Source organism: Nansenia antarctica (genome assembly GCF_963989245.1).
Source record: "Nansenia antarctica genome assembly, chromosome: 1".
Lineage (NCBI taxonomy): Eukaryota > Metazoa > Chordata > Actinopteri > Argentiniformes > Microstomatidae > Nansenia > Nansenia antarctica.
Genome location: NC_137674.1, coordinates 105,926,240 through 105,948,745, shown reverse-complemented (window position 1 = coordinate 105,948,745; position 22,506 = coordinate 105,926,240). Strand labels below are relative to the sequence as shown.

The window sequence follows — 22,506 nt, the reverse complement described above, 5'->3', positions numbered from 1 at the left end:
ACTTATCCAATACATGATGTCAGCTTATCTCACTAGCTTTAACTAAAAGGGGTTACACATACTTCTGTCCAACATTCAGTAGCTACCTTTTGCCCTTTGCAGTGGTGGGAAGTGGACCAATGAGATCAATCCCCAGGACACTCCATGCCTCTTTCACTTGGATGGGATGGAGTACAGGTGCAACTGTCTTTATTTTCTCATGATGTTGACAGCGGGGGCACTCATCAACCTTTAAAACAGTGACATTTCAGAGGAAATTATCTAGAGTCAGAGAATTCTTGATGTGGTTGAGGCGTCATGTTGGTGGTGGTGGTCAGCTGCTGGGCTTAGTGCCTTAGGTGCAGAACCGCTGTGGTTGAGGGGCCGCGGCCTGTATGATGGTCTGGGTGTTCCAGTGCAGAATCAGATTGTGGTCGGTATGAGAATTACACAAGAGTTGGAGATCTTTGAGTAAAAGATCATTGCTAACGGGCAGTGTATAAATTACAATGTTCACACACACCATGCACTAATAACATCAAAAACTCACCCATTTTGTGACATCCTCCCGCAAGGTGGACCAGTGGTAGGACGCCATCACCTTCTCCAGCGTTCGGCGTCTCCCTGGATGACCCCCAGTCTCATGGTTGTCGTGGCACTCCTTCAGATCAAATCAAACTTCATTTGTATAGCCCATTTCTCACAAAAATGTGACACAATGTGCTTCACAGAGAGCAAAGAAGATAAAACAACAATAGAACAGATGAAACAACAATAAAGACAGACATTTAAAAGGCGAGATTGAATAAGTAGGTTTTGAGGTCTCCAACAATGATAATCTTGTCATAATTGGGAAAGATGATGGACAAGAACTCAAGTCAGATATGAAAGTTACCATCAGGACATCACGAACTCCATCTTTGTTGCACACCACCAAGCGAAGTTTGTCCTTGCACTTATAGTACAACTCCTCACCTGATGCAGCAGAAAAATACAGCATTCATTTAGAAGTGCAAATATAAAGCCACTGGAAACAGGTTTTATGCACACAATAGTTAGCAGATGCTTAATGAGATACTCAATTTTGATATAGGCCTATGCATTTTCGTCATTTCAAGCAGTGGCTTCAAGAGTGGATATAACATAGTTATTCACACTGACTTACCTTTCATCAAGTAATTCTTGGACGCCTTTCGAATCCTTGATTTAAGGTTTCCAACCTTGGGCATGCCAGGAGGATACATATCATGCATCAAGTCTCTCTCTGTCGCGCGCAACATCCGCGCGCAACATCCATGTATCTTAAGGTAGCTACAGAGATTAGATCTATAAACAGCCAAAATTACTGATGGGTAAAAATGGCGGTCATCATGTGATCGTAAGTCATCGTCGTCAGTGAATCATAGCGCTACCTATGGCCGGAAAGGGCAGAACCTATGACCGGATCTGGTAGGGTAGGAAAAACCTCCAGGGTCGGAAAATCCGGTACCTACACCGGTCTTATAACCTGTGTGTGTTTGTCCCCCTGGCAGGAAGGAATGGTGGCGAGGAACGAGACGAGCGAATCCCAGCCGAGCGAACACTCGAGAGAAAGAGGCGAAGCGAATAGTGATGGCGAGATGAAGCTTCTTGAACTGTTGAAGCTTTCCATCCAATTGCGTCACACATGGACCGAAGCTTCGTGTTGCTTTATCTGCTGTACTGCGCCATCAAGTGGACAATAAATGTATAGCAGGCAGAGTGATAATGACACCGTGGCTTTGGTGTGTGAAGCTTTGAATTGAATAAATGTGCTTGTGTTACTAGGAACAACAACATTTTATTCATTTATTCATTTTTATTTAAAAATAACAATTTCTCCACAGTGCTGGGCTTCAGGCGGTTTCTTTTTTTTTTAGACGATTTCACCTGCTTTTGAAAATATCCTTTCACAGGGCACAGATGAAGCTGGGGTACATAGAAAATTAACGGCAAGTTTATACAAATTAGGATACACATTTTTGTGTTCTTCCCAATACTGTAGGGGGTTCTGCATCCTTTCGATGTTTGGTTCAGCCAGGTAGGTATGGACCTCCACTGTTGCGTCTGCAGTTCCATTTTGGGTCCTCGCCTGCAGGACTGTGGTGTCTAAACGACGCCACAGTTTGTTACCTAAGACAGACAAACAGGCTGTCAGTGTCAGTGAATATATACAATAAGACAATTAGAATGTATCCAGTATACATTACCTTGAGTCACAGGCTGCGAAGCTTCTGATATGGGGGGTTGTGATGACGAGGAGGAGGAGGAGGAGGAGGCGGAGGAGGAGGAGGAGGAGGAGGAGGAGGAGGAGGAGGCGGAGGCGGCGCTGTTTCGTATAACGGTAGCACATTCGAAAGTGAGCCTCCTTTCGGCCTCTGCTGCTTTATTGGGGCTAAAGAATCCTATCTTTTTAAAACGTGGATCAAGCAGTGTCGCCAGTGACATTACGCTCATTGATTGCAATGAGTACAGCTTATCCTTTAATTGGGTTAGGGTCACTAGTGTTTATTGATGATGTGAAGACAGAAGCAGACAGATGAATTCTGAAGTGTTTAGGGATATTCTGTCTGCTCAGATTCAGACAAATTCAGCAAAGTTGATTGGATGGTGCTTCACAATACAGATGGACAATGACCCAAAATATAGTGTGTAAGCAACCCGGGACTTTTTTAAGGCAAAGAAGTGGAATATTCTGCAATGGCCAGAGTCAATCACCTGATCTCAACCCAATCAAGCATGCATTTCACTTGCTGAAGACAAAACTAAAGGCAGAAAGACCCACGAACAAACAACAACTGAAGACTGCTGCAGTAAAGGCCTGACAAAGCATCACAAAGGAGGAAACCCAGCATTTGGTGATGTCCATGTGTTCCAGACTTCAGGCAGTCATTGCCTGCAAAGGATTCTCGACTAAGTATTAAAAATGAACATTTTACTTACTGTATGATTGTTAATTTGTCCAATTACTTTTGAGCTCCTGAAAATAGGAGACTGTGTATAAAAATGGTTGCAATTCCTAAATGTTTCATACAATATTTTTGTTCAACCCCTTGAATTAAAGCTGAAAGTATGCACTTCAATTACATCTTGATTGTTTCATTTCAAATCCTTTGTGGTGGCATACAGAGACAAAATTATGGAAATTGTGTCACTGTCCAAATACTTCCAGACCTAACTGTATATAAATAAAAGAATGTCAATGACCCCAGGTGTGGGACTTTATTAGGTCAAACACAATGTATAGGTGTGTTGCAAGCAACACAAATGCCCAAAAAAGTGTACAAGGGATCAAATCAATTGTATATACAAGTTTTATTTGTATAGCGCATTTCTTACAAGATGCGACTCAATGCGCTTCACGTAATGACAGATGTTCAGTGTCCAGTGTAGTGTTCAGTGTTGTGTCCAGTGTCCAGTGTAGTGTTCAGTGTTGTGTCCAGTGTCCAGTGTAGTGTTCAGTGTTGTGTCCAGTGTCCAGTAGTGTTCAGTGTTGTGTCCAGTGTCCAGTGTTGTGTTCAGTGTTGTGTCCAGTGTCCAGTGTAGTGTTCAGTGTTGTGTCCAGTGTCCAGTGTAGTGTAGTGTTCAGTGTTGTGTCCAGTGTCCAGTGTAGTGTTCCGTGTTGTGTCCAGTGTCCAGTGTAGTGTAGTGTTCAGTGTTGTGTCCAGTGTAGTGTAGTGTTCAGTGTTGTGTCCAGTGTCCAGTGTAGTGTAGTGTTCAGTGTTGTATCCAGTGTCCAGTGTAGTGTAGTGTTCAGTGTTGTGTCCAGTGTAGTGTTCAGTGTTGTGTCCAGTGTCCAGTGTAGTGTAGTGTTCAGTGTTGTGTCCAGTGTCCAGTGTAGTGTTCAGTGTAGTGTAGTGTTCAGTGTTGTGTCCAGTGTAGTGTTCAGTGTTGTGTCCAGTGTCCAGTGTAGTGTAGTGTAGTGTTCAGTGTTGTGTCCAGTGTAGTGTAGTGTTCAGTGTTGTGTCCAGTGTAGTGTAGTGTTCAGTGTTGTGTCCAGTGTTCAGTGTAGTGTTCAGTGTTGTGTCCAGTGTCCAGTGTAGTGTTCAGTGTTGTGTGTAGTGTAGTGTAGTGTTCAGTGTTGTGTCCAGTGTAGTGTAGTGTTCAGTGTTGTGTCCAGTGTAGTGTAGTGTTCAGTGTTGTGTCCAGTGTCCAGTGTAGTGTTCAGTGTTGTGTCCAGTGTCCAGTGTAGTGTTCAGTGTTGTGTCCAGTGTAGTGTTCAGTGTTGTGTCCAGTGTCCAGTGTAGTGTTCAGTGTTGTGTCCAGTGTCCAGTGTAGTGTAGTGTTCAGTGTTGTGTCCAACCCCCAGTGGTCAGACACGGACAGCTCCGTTGGTGGCCAGTCGTCCCTCTGCTCGGGACCACAGCTCGGCGCCTGCAAAAAGTCAGCTCTCAAAAACAAGAAAACAAGCAATAAAAATAGGGGGATAAGTAATCGGTAGACATCTGAGAATGTAGCTATTGTGAACTTTTAAATTACATTAAGTGGTTGAAGACAACGCAGCGTTTTTTAGCCCTGCCAGCTGTACATCTTATATGCATAACTGCATTTTGTTGTTGGTACTTGTACTCAGCAATGACAATAAAGTTGAATCTAATCTAATATCTCTCTAATATCTCTGATAACGCTAAACCACATAGGATTACCCAATTAGCCAAGCCAGATGAACAAAACTACGTGCGAAACAGCCGCGTAACACATGCAACAACCTAAATAATAAATACACATCTGAAAACTATAACATGTTCATGAATAATATTTCGAAATTCTCACCTGAGCTGCATTTGCCATTGTATTTGTAATTCTTCTTCTTCTTATCAATTGCGTGTTCAAATTATTGTTCGTTAAATGTCCTATACAATGTCGCCGTGTTTTTAAAATCCATTTAAGATCCTTCAAAATCTCGCGGTTTCTCGCGGTTACTTTTACCGACGCGCTTACGATGACGTGGTCCAAAAATGGTACATCACATTTCCGGGTGATAGATTTGATGCGCGCAGTTGGATATACTTGCAAAAAATCTAGAAGCGAACACTGACGCTGTCTCTGCCGGCGCACGGGGTGTTGAGCTATTACAGAAACAATAAACGTCGAGCTGGTTGTACTCCGTTCCTCTGTGTCGACCTGCCTCTGTGCTCGAGACTGTTACATCTGGCGCCCAACGAGCGGGCACAGGTCACCAGGTCCGGCCCCAGAAGATGGGGGAGCTAGACGACGGCCGCCCGTCGCTACGTGCCCAGCAGCAGAGGGAAGAGGAGCTGTGGCCTTGGAGGCCTCCGGGGGCGGAGGTGGTGGAGTTGCCGGTACTCGAACGATTTATCCTGGGTCTACCGGCACGCACCTCCGCCGGGGTCTCCTGCCGCCGGCCCGCCGACAAGTGGGCTGGACGCTGTCTCCTCTGGCAACCCCGGTCACGCGCCCTACCCCGACGCCGGTACTGCGCCATGATGAGTACGGGTGGCAGACATCCGGCCAACTTCCGACCCGCAGACGGAGGAGGGGTGCTGGCGGTGCGGGCAGCCGGGCCACTTCCGCCGGGAGTGCCCCGTGATGGAGGTAGGCCCCGTGATGGAGGTGGGCCAGGTGGCCCGGGAGTGCCCCGTGATGGAGGTGGGCCAGGTGGCCCGGGAGTGCCCCGTGATGGAGGTGGGCCCCGTGATGGAGGTGGGCCAGGTGGCCCGGGAGTGCCCCGTGATGGAGGTGGGCCAGGTGGCCCGGGAGTGCCCCGTGATGGAGGTGGGCCCCGTGATGGAGGTGGGCCAGGTGGTCCGCGTCGTCCCTCCCCCGTGTCCAGGACAGGCGTACCTCCTCCTTAGGCGAGGTTTGCGCGAGCGAGATGGTTGAGTTTGCTGAAACGTCCAGCTGGTTGTACACCGTTCCTCTGTGTTGTTCCTGAAGCATATAATGTGCATTGCACTTTAACTTTTTAAATGTTTAATGTTTTTAAAATTTGTGATATTTGAATGTTCCTGACGAAACTTGTAACCTACGCGTTTTACGTTTGACATTTTTTTTTGTTGCTGAAACGTCCAGCTGGTTGTACTCCGTTCCTCTGTGTCGACCTGCCTCTGTGCTCGAGACTGTTACATTTAACTGTTATATTTAATAAACACCATAAAAGAGTGTGGTTGAAGATGCTATGGAAGTGATTTTTGTAAACATTGTCAATAAATTAACTGTCTAAAAAGACGTGTCACGTGACAGCTTCTCCTCAGAACAGAGAATAAGGGAACAGTGTTGCCAGGCTGGGGGTATTCCCGCCCAATTGGGCTACTTATGATCACACTGGGTGGCTTTTAGACTGTGGTTAGGCTGGAAAACAATTCCATCTGGCAACACTGTTAGGGAAGCGAGATTTATTTCAATTTTTTATTTAACCTTTATTTAACCAGGCAAACATGTAAGAACAAATTCTTATTTGCAAATGCAGCCTGACCATAAAGCAGTGGCTCTTTGGGGTGGGGGGGGGGGGGGGGGGTGGGAAGCTAGAAATAAAACAAGGTCAAGTAATACAATAAACAATAAAACAATGGCAAATACAGATGCATTAAAATACTAACAGTCAGAGAGAGGGGAGAGAGACGGAGGAGGTAGGGGAGAGGAAGAGCGGAGGTGAGGGATAGAGGGGGGAGTGGAGCAGGGGTACTTAAAATGAGGCAGTGATGGGTTATGGTGTTTTGCAAAGTATGGATTTGTAGATAATATGAAGCCAGTGACAGAGCCGTCTGCTGTGAAGAGATGTCCAGTCTACAAGGGTGTACAGATCACAGTGGTGAGTTGTGAAAGGCGCACCAGTGGCAAAACGAATGGCGGAGTGATGGAGTGTGTCGAGTTTCCTGAGGGCAGACTGAGATGCCATCCTATAGATGGTATCGCCATAGTCAAATATGGGCAGGATGGTCATCTTGACAAGGGTATGTTTGGCTGCACGGGTGAAGGAGGCCTTGTTCCGGTATAAAAAGCTTAGGCGAGCTTTGACTTTTGTCTGCAGGTGCTTTATGTGGGTGATGAAGGAAAGGGATGAGTCCAGCCAAAGGCCAAGGTATTTGTAACAGGAGACAAACTCCAGCTCGGAACCGTCAACACAGAAGATCTTAGGGGGGCTGCTGACACGAGGTCTCCAGTCGAAAATAATGCACTTTGTTTTTTTGGTGTTGAGGAGAAGATGGAGGCGATGAAAAGACTGCTCAATGGAGGTGAGGCTGAGTTGTAGAGTGGAAGCCGCAGAGTGGAGTGAAGGGCCTGCACAATACAAGATGGTGTCGTCAGCATAAAGATGGATCTGGGATTTGCCAGCATCTTTTGCTACATCATTGATGTAGATTGAGAACAACGTTGGTCCCAAGATGGAGCCTTGAGGCACCCCTTTAGAGATGGTGAGATGGTCTGACAAGATATTTTCAGTCTTCACTTGCTGAACTCGTCAGTTAGATAGCTGGCAAACCAGTTGCAAGAGTTTGTCGAGAGACCAATGTTGGAGAGCCTCTGTAGAAGGATGGAATGGATGACAGAATCAAAGGCCTTAGCTAGGTCGATAAAGGCAGCGATGCAGACCTGCTTGGAGTCCAAGGAAGTGAGAATGTCATCCATAACTTTCAAGGTAGCTGTGATGCACCCGTGGCCAGGCCGGAACCCAGACTGCATATTAGACAGGATGTTGTTTGAGGCGATGGTCCCTTAAAAAAAAGAGCGCGTGTTACAAGCCCTTCTAAAGACTGAACAACCTTGTTTTTCTGGCAAAAAAACCTAGAATAGCCTTACGGACTAAATAGGCTAGTCTTGATGCAACTTTCATGCCCACTGTGATACTGTGGTACATTGCAGAAAGCTGCAGTCTGTAGGATACAATACGAATTGTTTTTGGTAGCGCATATGCCTGAAGAAGGTATATGAAAGCTTGCAATAACATCGGAGGAAGGATCATATGGAAGGAGATTAACTAAGTGACCATTGGAGATAAATCACGGAACCTGTCAGCATATTACTACTTCTGGACCCGCAACCAAAGACAATCACAGAAGCCAGGTAGGCTTCCCTGTGTATGCGCATTAAGCTGTGGTTAATTACCATTAATGGATGGTATACGTTTGCACTTTGCATATTCACTGCTGGAATCTAAAACTGAACTCATTGATTTTGATAATTACAAACAAGTTATTGCTGCATTATTTTGTAACAAATTATGTTCAGAAGATGTCTTACTGGTCTAGTTTGGCTGCAGCAGGGTTCACTAGTCTTCATGTGGTTACTGGGGGGGGGGGGGGCTGGGGGGGGGGGGGGCTGTCCGGTCAGTATGTGGGGTAGGTGGGGGGTGCTTTTATGTCGTTTTTAACCTATTCTTCAAGTAGCAGAACCTTATATCTCCTATCTGCCCATGTCTGCTAAATCAAAATTGTCTCAACGGCCTAGGTACCAAATAATTGGTGTAAGAAGGGGACATCATTGGTAATGAATGTGTCTCTGTCTATTCTGATCATTATGTTAGGTTTGTACGCCCTCTGCTGGCCATCTGCAGTGATTACACGTATCAACTACAAAGTTGCCACACTGCATTCTCATTTTATGCACCCAAATTGTGGAATGCACTGCCAGTTTACGTTAGGGATGCAACCTCAGCAAATATGTTCAAGTCGAGACTAAAAACCCATCTTTTTAATATTGCTTTTAAATAGTTAATAGTTCTAAATACACAGGAGTAACTTATATGACTTATAAGAAAAGGTAAGCCGATTGAAAGCAATTTGTCATTATCATTTCTCAGAGCATCTGTCCACTCATTTATAAAAAAAAATCTTAAAAGATGCAGAGGCAAACAGTAGAATACAGAACAGGGCTATCTAATGGTCCTAGACAACAGGAAGGTTACGTTAAACTAGTATTGGCATATAGGCAGGCTAACTCAATCAATCACCAAAATGCATTCCCACATCCTCTGGCAGTAGCCTAAATAGACTAATAACAATTCAGTTGTGGACATGGTTGGACATAGGGTGTGCATAAAAGAAAGAAAAACTCAAAAGATTCAAATATACTTGAATGACTTAAGAAATGGTTTATAACTAGTTTATAAACTATTGATTATTTGTTAATGAATCATTTATACATTTTCAAACCATTTTCAAGCAGTTATAACTGTGTGTACTATAAAGTTATGACTACTTTATAACTGCTTGTTAATGTTTTTTAAAGGACATGTATATAAATCCAAAAAAACAATAGCTTACAGTATAGACTAGTCATAACTTATTTCTAGACATAATGATATCATAACCAAATTCATAGCTAGTTTGTCAGTAACGTCCTTGAAGATGACTACACTGACAGGTCAACCACCTAAAGCCAAAAGACTTTAAGTGACATTAAGTCCTTGTTGTTACCCGGGTCCTAATCGTGACTCCAAATCTCCAGCTAACACCAGAGCCACCTGCGTGTGCAAGGTGTCTGGGGTATTCAGTCTCGTGTCTCCTTGTGCTCTCTTAACTGGATTAATGGAACAGGAAATACAGTTAAACTAACCTATATGACGCACATCCGACTGGCTCAGCTGGACGGAAAAACAACTAGAAAAATATGTCCCTACAACTCGAATAAGCCTCCTAACTGTATTAATAATGGAAAGGCATGTATATCAACGTTGTCTTTTATTGCAAAATATAAAGAAACAATAATCATTGAACTTCAAAGAGACAATCAAACAATCATGTTTTCATTTTCAAATATATAAAAAAAATAGACAGTATATGCTTCCAAAGAAACAGCTTGAAAACAACGTACTATATTGCTATATTAAGGGAGGAAAGGTATGTCTAGTTAGTTTGCCTGAGATGTGCGTTGGCACAGTTAGTTTCTGTGTAGGTGAATGACCTAGTTACAGTATGAGTGAGTGAGCTTATGATTTAAGGCAACACCACATTTTGATCTAACAATGCAAAAGAAGTGGCGTCAACTACAAAGAACATGATCAGGGAATGACTGAATGATTCTGGATTCAAGACGCTTTCTAGTTTTATGCATTTCTCTTTGTACTTTATCCTGCTAGTTGCTTGATGTGTGAATATAGCTACAACAATTCAATGGAATTACTATTTGTAAATGAAGTCTGATTTATATGAAAATGGTCTAATTAACCTTCTAGTTCCTGCTAGTCTAAAGACTACAAGTCATTTTCTGTTATGGGATTTATCCCAACTACTGCATACTTTGTAGCACAGAAAAAGAGTTAAGGGCTAGAATTTGTAGACACCTCTTTCTATTATATGGTTCTGATGCATGTTAGAGACAGAGAAGCTTTGACATCTATTTGTCTTTGAAAAACAAACCGCTAAAGTTAGTCATAGATGGCGGTGGCAAGGTAAACAAAACCAAAGATGGAAGGAACCTGGGAAATAGTGCCGCCATTGGGAACCCCACTCGCCTGCTTATTTTCAATAGAGGTGTCAAAATGTGTCTATCACTGGTCACATATCAGGGTTGCCAACTCTCAGGCTTCTGCCATGACTCTCACTTTCACTTTCAGCCCTCTCACGCCAAAACAAATCGCAATGATCACAGCGAACGGAAAGTATGGGAAAGTATACTGGTCACCATGCTTCGCTATTCAAACCTCCCACACACGACCAGGAGAACTCCGTTAAGGCCTGTTAGCAGCTCCGCCAAGGGAGTTAACCCGTCTTGGTGTCATAGCTAGCGCGGCCGGTTGGTAAGCGGGAGAGTAGCAAGTTCGATACCCACTTAGGGCAAGCTACTCTACCCCGCCGTTCATTACGTTGGTGACAGGAGTTGGATGGCGCTCCAACATGAGGGCCATCGGAGAGGCGTGTGAGGGACGCGAGGCACTTGGTATCCAGTGAAGCGTGAGGGAACGCTCTCCCGAACGGAGGGGATAGTGTAACCGCCCTGTATAAGGCCCGTTAGCAGCTCCACCAAGGGAGGCAACTCTCTTGGTGTTTGTAAGTGGAAGTTTCGTGAGTTTGATACCCACTTAGGGCAAGCTACTCTCCCCCGCCGTTCGCTACAGTGTGTACTTGACATTTAACGGATTTCAGTGGCTGCGCATATCTGTATACACTCTAGATAGAGGGCAAGAACACATTTTGGAACACAGTCAAGGACTGAACAAGGACGCTCTGTTAGGGACGCTAATCTACTGCTGCGTGATATTTGGTCAGAAATATAATCCCCACATTGGACTGTCTTGAGTATCTCCTAATAATATAGAACATCTCTGTTCAGTCTCCCCTTGTAGACATAGACTGCTTTCAAGAAGGAAAAATAGGTCACATTTTAATTACAGGTAAACTAGTCTTTTAACCATCCCTAAAATAATAAACCTGATAATGTTCATTGTAATTGACCCAATCTCCAATATGTCCCTACAGCACTTTACTTTGCTTGTAAAAAAAAACATCAAGTGAAACATGAGAAATATAATGCACATCGCCTACAACTTCAAATGAAGTTGTTCCAAATGCATGCCTGCATGCTATTATTATTATTACAAATGAGCCACAGGCCATATGGTTAATGATAGAGTGCAGTGGGCCGATAGTGGGCTAATCATTCATACACACAACACAAAATGTTCACACAAAATTTGTCCTATTGAGTTGAGTGCGTGCATGTGTCTTAAGTCACGATTCAAAACTCCTGTGATCATGCACATGTTACTGCTTTAAAAAGTTGTCTTCCGTGGAAAATAACTCCTTTGCAGTCCATCACCAGTGAAGCAGTGAAGAGTCAGTCACAAAAAGACTGTATAAGTGAAAGCAAGAGGAGGAACCGGAAAGAATGTTCATTTCAGTACTGTATCAATGGCACAACAGAGGTGATGATGGTGGTGGTGGGGGGGTCTGGCTCCCAAAATGTCCAGCATTTGAGGTAAATCATAAGTCATCCCAGGTGTTAGACTTGACAGATGTTGTAGTAGACAGTGTGTCTCTCGGGGTTTGTATCCCCCATCGCCTCGAAGATACAGTCTTTGCGATTGACCTCTGTCATAGGTACGTTCACGTGGTGCGAGTCGTGGCATTTCTGAGTGCCATAGGGTTGGTTGCCATAGGGTTGATTGCCATAGGGTTGGTTGCCATAGGGCTGGTTGCCATAGGGTTGGTTGCCATAGGGTTGATTCCCATAGGGTTGATTGCCATAGGGTTGGTTGCCATAGGGCTGGTTGCCATAGGGTTGGTTGCCATAGAGTTGGTTGACATAGGGTTGGTTGCCATAGGGCTGTTGAGTGCCATATTGAGTGCCATAGCATGACTGGGAAGGAACAAACACACACACACACACACACACACACACACACACAATCAGAAATCAATTTCACTGTGGTTGGTGACTCAGTTTCAGACAAGCGTATGAAACTCAAGGCTATGAAAGCATCATATACATTATTTAGTAAAATAGTCCAATGGCATCTTTAAAAAATTGCTATTCTAAGATTATAGTTATCAAGAGGTTACAGCTGAACAGTGGCCTACCTGTCCACTTCCACCAATCGGGAAGTCTTTTCGACATAAGTGGGCGATGATTCCTGCAGCCAGGGCGTCCCCCAACACATTGATCATGGTACGGAATCTGTCTCTGAAAGAAAATAGGAGATGCAAGGCAACATGACACCAGTCACCTTCTCAAATCAAAAACCCTTTGCCTCAATATCTGCCCCAGTCTTTCTGTGAAGTAGAATAATGCCCCAACTACTGTAAACCTGTCCTTTCTGCCATATTGATGACCAATTACCTGAAGGTGATTAAAAAAATGATCTTCAAAAGGGAAATAAAGTTAATTTAAATTTGATATGGTATAGTGTACCTTTTTACCTATACCTATATTTGGTGTGTGCTGGATGCAATATGTTATACATTAATTATACATTAATTACAACAATCATGGTCAACTTACAGCACCCAGTCAATGGCCACAATGAGTGTGATGTCGTCTGGCGGCAAGCCTACTGATGTCAGCACAATCACCATGGTAACGAGGCCGGCTTGGGGGATCCCAGCTGCACCAATGCTGGCTGCCGTTGCCGTTATACTGTCAAAGAGAAACAGACGTACTAATTATTTTTTTCTACTTCTACCTTTCCTTTGTAACAAGTTAATAATGATTCAAAACACTGCCACGCTGTCATATAGCATTCACCTTCTACTGTGAGAGATGTGTAGTTAAACGATGTGAACGATGTTCAAAATAGAATATGATTTTTGTCATAGCGAGTTAACATGGCCCTCAAGTTTTCTTGAAATGTTTTGGCTGTACATTTTGTGAGCTGATATAATCGTGTGGTTTTTGAGGATGTTTATATGAGTATAGAAAACTATTTGGTTGTAAATCCAAACATACCTTATGGTGACCAGCTGCCCTAAGTCCAGCTCATAGTCATTGACCTGGGCGATAAAGATGGCCGCCACGGCCTCATAGAGAGCTGTGCCGTCCATGTTGATGGTTGCACCCACAGGCAGTACGAAACGGGCAATTTGCCGGTCCACATTGCAGTTCTCCAACAAGCACTTCATAGTGATGGGTAGAGTGGCAGAACTGGGAGGGAGGGAGGGGGGGGGGAGATAGAAAGAGAGAGAGAGAGAGAAGAGTGTGTCTCTTTTAAGCCAAGACATTCAAGACATTGAGATACCATCGTTTGCTCTCAATCAAATCCCCCAGTTGCTTCTCAAACTGAATTGTTGAAATAAAAAGTTTTTTTTAAAAGTTCATCTTTTTTTTCTTCTTTTTTTATTATATATTACCTTTATTTATACAGGTAAAAAACACATTGAGCCCCAAGGGCTCATTTTCAAGTGTGACCTGTTCAAAGTGATTCTAAAACTACAGCCAAAAGAACACATTCCCCCTAGATTTTTTTTTCTTTTTTTCTCTCATCTTTTTGACTACAGACACCTATGTAGACACTAGTATGGTGCTGGAGATAATGAATATGAGGTCAAACAAAAATGGTCCCTTTAATGATGATGATGATGATGATGATGATCTCAAGCTTGAACGATACGATCTGATAATGACGTTTACTGTGATTGATCCTGGAGGATTCCATCTTATCTTATCTTTCACGTCACTATTTTTATTAAAAAAAGAAATGGAATCCTGCCGAGCTAAAAATACTGACAAATAAAATCGGAAAATAATAGACAATATTCAATTCATGAATGGGATTTCCAAGCTGTTACGTCCGTAGTGTGTTTTGTTTGTTTCTTGTGTTCCCTCCCAGGTGATTGTCCTTCCTCCTACCAATTGCCATGGTGACGGCCTGATTGAGCACAGGTTGCTTTGTGCTGGTTGCGTGTAGTACAGCTGTAGTTTTGTATTGTGTAGCTTTGTATTGCGTAGCTTTGTAGGTTGTGTTTGCTAATCTAATGTTTGTGTCACTTTAGTCTTATTTGTATTTGATCTCTGGTAGTTGTCTACCACTTGGTCAGCTATTTACTATCCTTCATTTATACATTATTCAGTCGCTCTTCTTTTTACAGAGAGTAAAGTTCTCAGTTCAAGAGTTTCACGGAAATCTGTTTATGTTATATTCTATAATAAATCTTGTTTATTTTACATTGCCCTTCTCCTCTGTTTCTTGTCCCCCCGGTTTTATTTAATTGTTCCCCCCCCCTATTCCCTAGCCTAGACCATCTAGGGGTCGTAACACAAGCTATTCTTGAATTGAGCCCCACCCAGGTGCACACACTGTTCTCCTCTAACACCACAGACGAGATGATTACTGCTCCATGAGAACAGATAGTAACAAACTAGTCTGTTACCTTGAGGAGGTGGCTAGCGCGATGACCAAAGCTTGCAGCAGGCCTCTGATATAAGTGAAGGGGTTCTTGCCAGTCAGAACGTAGTAGAAGAAGGGGAGGAGGATGAGGCCGTGGACGAAAAGCCCTGCCAGGACCGTTATAGTGTACCAGCCCAGCTTCTTCCCAAGCGTGGTCGGGTCCTGCATATCCAAGATTTTCCCAGCTACCAGGAATATGATCCCGAATGGGAAATACCTATCCATAAGACGGAGAAAGGAGAACTTATTTACAAATGTATGTTTTACTACTGGTGAACACAACTCAAAATGCATTTAAAAAAGATTAGTTTTTTTTAAATAAATGTTTCCCACGCTTGAGGTAGAGAAAGATCCACAACTATCATATTTCACGTTATGTTCATGCATTGTGAAAACAGTATCTAAATAAGCATCTGAAATGTTGCCCTTTCTATTCTTATACTGGAATTTCAATCCCATTAACATTACATTCAATTTTAGCGTCTGAATTGCAGTGGAACTGACCCTTAAACCCTGACCCTAAAATGATGCATAATGATAATCAAAGGCATTTTAGATGTTTGGTCATTGTCAGGTATGCTAATATTTAAAACGTTTAGCTGTTATGTTCACTCTGGTTTGTCCTTCACTTACCAAACAGCAGCGTTGATGATCTTCATGACACATTCATTGACACACTGACACACATTGACTAGAGGAGCTCCTCTCTCACCCATTTTTCCCAGTAGGAGCCCTAGGGAAGCAAAAACAAAAATCATGTTCAATTTCTCTCACAATATCCGTATCTATCTATCTATCTATCTACAGTATCTAAATGTACAGTATAGCGCTCTAATTGATACACCCTAGAATAGACAGACAGACACTGACAGATAGACACAATAAAGATAGAAAGACAGACGGAAAAAAAGTAGTAGTAAGAAAAGAGAAGTAAAGTGTCCTCCTCACCCATGGTGGCAGAGAAGATGACTATGCCCAGGACGTTCATCTGCTGGCTGTGCCCGGGGTTGGTCTTGTACTGGATCTCAGGCGGAGGGGTGAGGTCCAGGAACACTGTGCGACCTTTGGGATCACTATCATCCGGCACGACATAAACAAAGTTAGGCTCCACCGTCTTGACTTGGACTTTCAGGATGGGGACCAGGTCTGTTTTGTACTGGAATATAAAGCACAGAGAAAGATGGACATTGAGGATAAGATAGGAAATGCCATCAAGTAAAAGCTCAGAATCTCTACTTCAAGTTTCAAGTTTCAAGTTTATTGTTACATAAGAGAGTAAAATTCTTAGGCTTCAGTTCCTCGACATTGCAGCGATAAGAGAAATAAAGTGGCACTTTAACCTCATAGTGACCGTTTGATTTCAAATCCAAACTTTTAGAGTGTAGAGCCAAAAGAAAAAAATGCTTCACTGTCCCAGCAATGTATTAATATCAGAGTGTTTTATTTACCTGTTGAAACGTTGCCTCAATAAGGTTGGAGGGAACCATATTCCTGTAAAAAGATAGAATGTTAGGAAGTTTATTTTTGGTGCATAAGATAGAGTGAGGGTGTGGGTATGAAGACAATTGGGACAATTGAGTCATTTTTAGAGTGTCATAATTACAATTATTTCATTATGTTATAACTGCTTCCTTTTTTTGTGTGTGTTCTAGTTATGGTGGCCCCTAACCCTAACCCTATGGCCCAAGCAGGCATATATTCAGACGATTTGATATGTTCTAACATAAATATACAGTATGTGTGTCATAGTACTTTTTGAAATACATTTTAAGTAGATAAAGATGGCTCTTATTCATTATCATTACTCATCATTAGTACATTATCAAACTATCTACATTTTATATGAATGAAAATGTAATACAGTCCCCATGTTGGGACTATAGGACGGTCACAGCACTGCTGGTTTCCATTCGCCTGCTCTACCTCCTGAGCCACAGCCTCGTCCGTGAAGGCCCTTAAAACTCGTCCGTGAAGGCTCGTCCGTGAAGGCCCTTAAAACGTGAGGTATTTACAGACAGGCACGGGCCGAGAGGGGATCCTCCACAGAGATCATTGTATCCCCACCGTTGAAGACTTGGTTAATCTGCAAGTCATCCCTTACGGATTACTAAAAATATCCTAATCACCCCTGTAGTTTAATTGGATTGGATATGTGTGTGTGTGTGTGTGTGTGTGTGTGTGTGTGTGTGTATGTGTGTCAGAGGGGGCGCTCTGGCCCTGACGCCTGAGAAAGCGACATTGCTTCTGCGCAAGTCTACGTATGGTGAACCTGTGCAGTAGGTAGTGGTAAACACATTCATGTCACGTACTGTGTTTTTGCTGAACAATATACTCAATATAATGTAAAAGCACTAAAGCACTCAGACATGTCCTCAAAGACATAGTTATTAGGACTGGAATATAAAGAGGTGTTTAGTATGGCTTCAGATTAGTGCCAAATGTCGAGCACATCCAAAACGGCATTGTCGAGCAACGACATTGCTTATCAAGTGAGCATAAACTCAGTCGAGCGAGCAGAGAACCATTCGCCCGCAATTGGTGCGTAAATTAAACTTGACGGCTTGCAAGTGTGCCATTGACTTGGGTTACTGTCTCTGCGTATACTGTCTCTGTGTATCCTCTAATATCCAACAGCAGCTAATGTTACGATTCACTAATGTTACATTCATTCTGTCTTTGAGTTAGCAGGCATCTTAAACATGCTCCATTCAGGCTGTAAAGGCCTGTTAAACTGAAATAAAAAAATACAAAATATGAATAATAATATGCCCACTGTCTTCATAAAACACATTGTTGAAATTGGTTGTCAAACGGCCAACAATCAGCTATAGGCTGACGGTGTGTCACTACTCACCTGATGAGGTCAAGCAAGGCATCAGCGGAGGTCATGACGGGTCCTCCTCCTAGTCTGTTACTGTCAATATCAGTCCCCGTCCCGGGTTTGATGACGATCACCAGTAGGATACCGACCACAACTGCGATGAACGTGGTCCACAGGTAGTATGTTACCGTGAGAACGCCCATACGACAGCAGGCTTTCGATTCCATGGAGGACAAACCTGACATTAAACTGTAGTGGGAGAAAAGACAGGATTTAATACTAGGCCTTTATTACTCAGGTGCCTGATTTGTCTAAAATGTGGTTTGATTTAGTACAAAGTGCATCACTTGATTTGATCTTGAACAATCAAATTTCAAACATGAACATTTCTGCAGGTAGAACCTGGTCTGGGGAGGACAGAACGGTTCTTCACCTGGATGTGATGAGAGGAAGGATGAGCATTTTGAGCATCCTCATGAGAAGCTCTCCCGGGAAGGAGAAATAGATTTTAGCCTGGAAGGAAAGTAAAAAAACAAAAACAAAACTATAACCTAAGCCATATCTCAACATGCAGGTACGCAGCAGACCATGGTTTAAATTGTTTTTAGGTTTCTAGGCAAATAGATGTTATTGCATCAGGCAAGCTCAAGTATTTCAAAGAAAATTACAATTTGAACACAGGTCTGGTGTGCAGGAATCCCTCCAAAAAACTGTTCTCAAACATATTCCAATCATTGGAACAACCAAGGCAGCTACCCACTACCTGTCTTTCAGTTCCACAAGACACGTTTACAAACCTGCGCGTCAGTGCTGCGTCAGCACTCTCTCTCTCTCACATGAATGGTCTCTCGGTTCCTGGAAAGGTTGATCCTTCCATGTTTCTAAAAATATACAGTGCATGTGCTATACACGTGCTGCATGTCCTTCACATGTCGTTTTGGCAGTGATGAAATATATTTCAAATAACACTAAAGTATCTTCATTAAATATAGCCTATATATTCAAGACCGTGACAAGCATTGTAATTCTCCTAGGTAAAACCTTTGCTCTGTTACAAACATCGGGTCGTGCGTCACACCTGATTATCCTGCACACTTGTGACCATGTTTGCTTTGGAAAGTCAAGTCAGCCTGGAGACCAAATAATCCCCCCCACTGACAGGATTGAGTCTGGATTGACCTCAACCATTTCCTGTCCATTTGTCTTCCTCCATCCGAAAATGCACCAATAATTGAGGTTAAAAAAAAGAAGAAAAGACACAAGATTTAAGATCATTCGGTGCATAAAGAACTCAAATACCCTCTCCCTTAATACATTTAGTTCTCAACCGCATGGCCACTGTATCTATGTGCAATTACTGTTATCTTCCGGAATTCATTCCTGCAGCCATCATGGACTGCAAGTCACCATGGGACTAGGACTTGCATGTAAGATGTTAAATGTGCTTTCCTCTATGTGCGATCCAAACATGCAGAGTAGCTGACGGATATGTCGGCAACATCAATGGTTTCTATGTAAATGAGATGTGTTGCAATCCACCTCATCACTACTCTATAGAGAGGACATCTATATGGCTTAGCAGAGATCATTATCTTTTTCCCTAACAACCACTTGTTCAATGGAGAGGATTAATGAGTTGGTGGCTGCACAGATACGAGGTCTCTTGGTTCCTAAAGCAACAAATGTGCACCACTTTACAGGTTACAGACAGTACTGTTATCCCTTCATTTGCTGACAGTGTGCACTAGACGCCACACTGAATGGTCGATTTACTCGATTAAGTCTAAATGTTGATGTTTTCTATAGATTTTCCACAAAACCCGGAACACAGAAGATGACATGCTCCAGTCATTTAGTTAAGTGGTTGGGGGGAAAAACAACTACGGTAGATCGATCTCTGTACAGTACAAACTGGGATATGGGGGTAGAAAACACTATGTGTAATGTTGCTAGATGTTGCTGGATACCAGTGAAAATGAATGCTAAATGAGTAAATGAATGAATGAATGAATGAATGAATATAAAAATACACCAATTTTCATTCATCCCTCGAAGGTGGGTTGATGTTATTCATAATTTAAAAAGGTTTGTGAACAATGTTTACCCTCCATCTCTCTGCATACAAAAAGAGGGAGAGGTGGCCAGACACCACAAAATGTGTCTTTGAATCCAAGAGACAAGACACAAAGACACATGGACTCTGGCACATTGGATAAAGATAACACACCGCATAATTTTCTCTCACTGTCTTCACAACTGTAGGACAATTCAAAGCCACATACCTGGATAGAGAGATGGCTCCCTCTTAACATAAAACCCAGGATGCAGCCAGTCAACACGGCAACGACTGAGAGTGTCAACAAGCCATTGCGCTTGATGTACTTCTTCAGTGCCTGAGTCACATTGACACAGCGTGCCCCAGAGAGACATGTCTTGATACGTTCCATTATGGTGGTCCCAGAATCTCCAGGGACATAAGTACTATTGTTGGAGCGTGTGTCCTCGCCTTCTGTGGGCAGCAGTAGCTCCTCCATGGCTCCAAGTCCTCCTTTGGCCAGACCATCAACTTCTGGAGGTGCCAATTCTTGGTAACCTTCTCCACAAAAAGGATTAGGAAGTAGTCATATAGCTTCACCAGGGCAAAAGGCATTCACAGGCTACGATTAGGGAGATTTAGTGGGGCTAATAAGGCTTATGACCGTGTGATAAACGTCTCTGTTGTCAGTGGCTGGTTGCCATGCTTTTGGATTTGTGTGCATTGTTGATGTCTGTCGGATTGTCGATGTCTGTCATCTGCTTCAGAAACACTTTTTGCAGACCCACCACTTTTTAATGGGATTATAGGGTGAGATCTGAAAGTTAATGGATGTGGCTCATATGATTAAGGCAGTGGCCAAGCCTGTGGTAATAGTAGGATGACAAACATGTAATGTTGTCTAATGTAGGACCTGCTTGGTGACTGTTTGGTGCTCAGATTGGTTCAATGTTCTTCCAACGCCTTCCTCATTAACTGTGCCTTGCCTGTGTACTAGCCCTGATGCTAATGGGTATCTATAGTGAACCTGCTATTCTTAGAACAGGCAATGCTTCCATGCCTTCCTGGCTAACGTCACAGCTTAATGAGATTTCCACTTAATTAGTGGGCTTGCTTCAGCAAGTCCAACTCGAGTTATTTCTCTTACTTGTTAGTGGGCTTCAATTATAGTTCATTACTGTACAACATCTAACTTGGTGTGCTTGTATTCACCTTTTTGAAACTCATACGTATAATTGTTGTAACTCAAATGAACTCAGATTTACTGTAGGCCAACATTCTAAGAGCTGCATTGTTATTGAATGAATTAATGAATGAATGAATGGTCTTTATTGTCATTGATATAGTACAGGTACCAAACAACGACATTTGGGAGGGGGGGCTCCCCTGGTGCTAGGAAAAAATAATAATAACTAAAAACAAGAAGGGAAAAGAGCTGGTTTACATAAATAAAGGCTATGTACACTATCCACTATACTATACTGTACTATACTATAATACTATATTGCAACTGCCATGAAACCGTCAGAAGTCTTGAATAGGTTGTTAACATTAAAAACGTCATAATTAGTGGTGTATGACTCCTGTTTGGTTCTCCTATCCCGTTGATGTGTTTAACAATTGTTTTGTATGCTTTTGGAAGCTGCGCCGAGTACCGACACATGCACATTCAACACGTGGGTGGTCTGACTGCGCAAGTAAGCCGAATGAGCATTCACATGCCTAGCCTAGCATTAGCTAATATTCTCCTATCAAACGGTTTATCAAAGGTATAACCCAGCCCTTCCATTCATACATAAATGTAATTCTGAATGGTCACTCTATTCTGATTTAAGTGTTTACATGTTTACACTTTATTCCGTTTATCTTGACTAACTGAATATTACGTTGCATGTAAACACAGTCACTGAGTCAGTAAACTAGCTAGCTAGCCTATGATTCTGACCGAAAGTTCAGTAAGTGAGGTTGCCATATTTGGTCTGAGAACCATCAAGTTGCTCATCACTTACAGGGGGGGGGGGGAAAGGACAATGAAAGGGGCTTAACGGAACAAGAGAGTCTCAAATTCAGTTTCCTCTATTCCCATTCAACCTGCAGTCAACATGTTCAACCATTTAGGACCGCTGCTTGAGACTACTTCTGAGCTGATTTTATTGATTTTTTATATTGGTGTGAGCTGTTTGAGTGCATATTATGCAGCAGAATTGAGCAGATTTACAGTTTTTATTTTAATTTTATTTTATCAACATTCAAGGGAGAACCATTCTCTTCTTCCTCAATGGACCAGCCTCCACTGCTGTGAAGGATATTGTAAATAATTACAATCATTACAATAATAATTACAAAATAATTTAATTAAGATGATAAAAACCCATCCTTTTAATATTGCCTTTAAATTACAAAATAATTAAATTAAGATTATATAATGATTAAAGCACTTTGAGCTGCAACGTTTGCAGGAAAAGCTCTATACAAATAAAGTTATTATTATTATTATTATTGTAAGAGACTTCTCTCACTTTATTAGTGATCAAATATTGATGCGTCCATGCACGCTGGCATTTCATGTAAAATGAAGATGCCCACTGGAAAATCCCAGCAGAGTAACCTTGGCTAATAATAACTCAATGTAGGTTGTATAAAGACTACACAATTATCATTTATAAGTTGCCTAACCACTAGGATGTTGTTGGTAAACCAATTATGAAATTAATGCGTTTTTTTGTGAATTGGAAAACGTAGAACATTTATTTTAGGATTGCTTGCATTTAAAACAAAATATATTAGATAGGATGGGTACACCTGTAAGCATCACTAAATTGGATATTCTTTTTTTATTTTACAAACATGCAGTGACTGCCAATACATTGT

The 22,506-nt window shown here is 42.4% G+C and overlaps 1 protein-coding gene across 1 annotated transcript; it reads right to left on the bottom strand.

Annotated features, from left to right (window-relative positions):
- Positions 1-11,898: 11,898 nt before the first annotated feature.
- slc1a8a (solute carrier family 1 member 8a) lies at positions 11,899-20,134 on the bottom strand (the record flags this gene model as incomplete). The annotated part of the gene is made up of 11 exons (XM_080529379.1): positions 11,899-12,222; positions 12,477-12,579; positions 12,898-13,032; positions 13,342-13,536; positions 14,763-14,996; positions 15,413-15,512; positions 15,728-15,935; positions 16,228-16,270; positions 17,634-17,849; positions 18,034-18,113; positions 19,883-20,134. The coding sequence occupies 11 exons, from the start codon at positions 20,132-20,134 to the stop codon at positions 11,899-11,901; spliced, it is 1,890 nt and encodes a 629-aa protein (XP_080385505.1).
- Between the last annotated feature and the right edge of the window lie 2,372 nt (positions 20,135-22,506).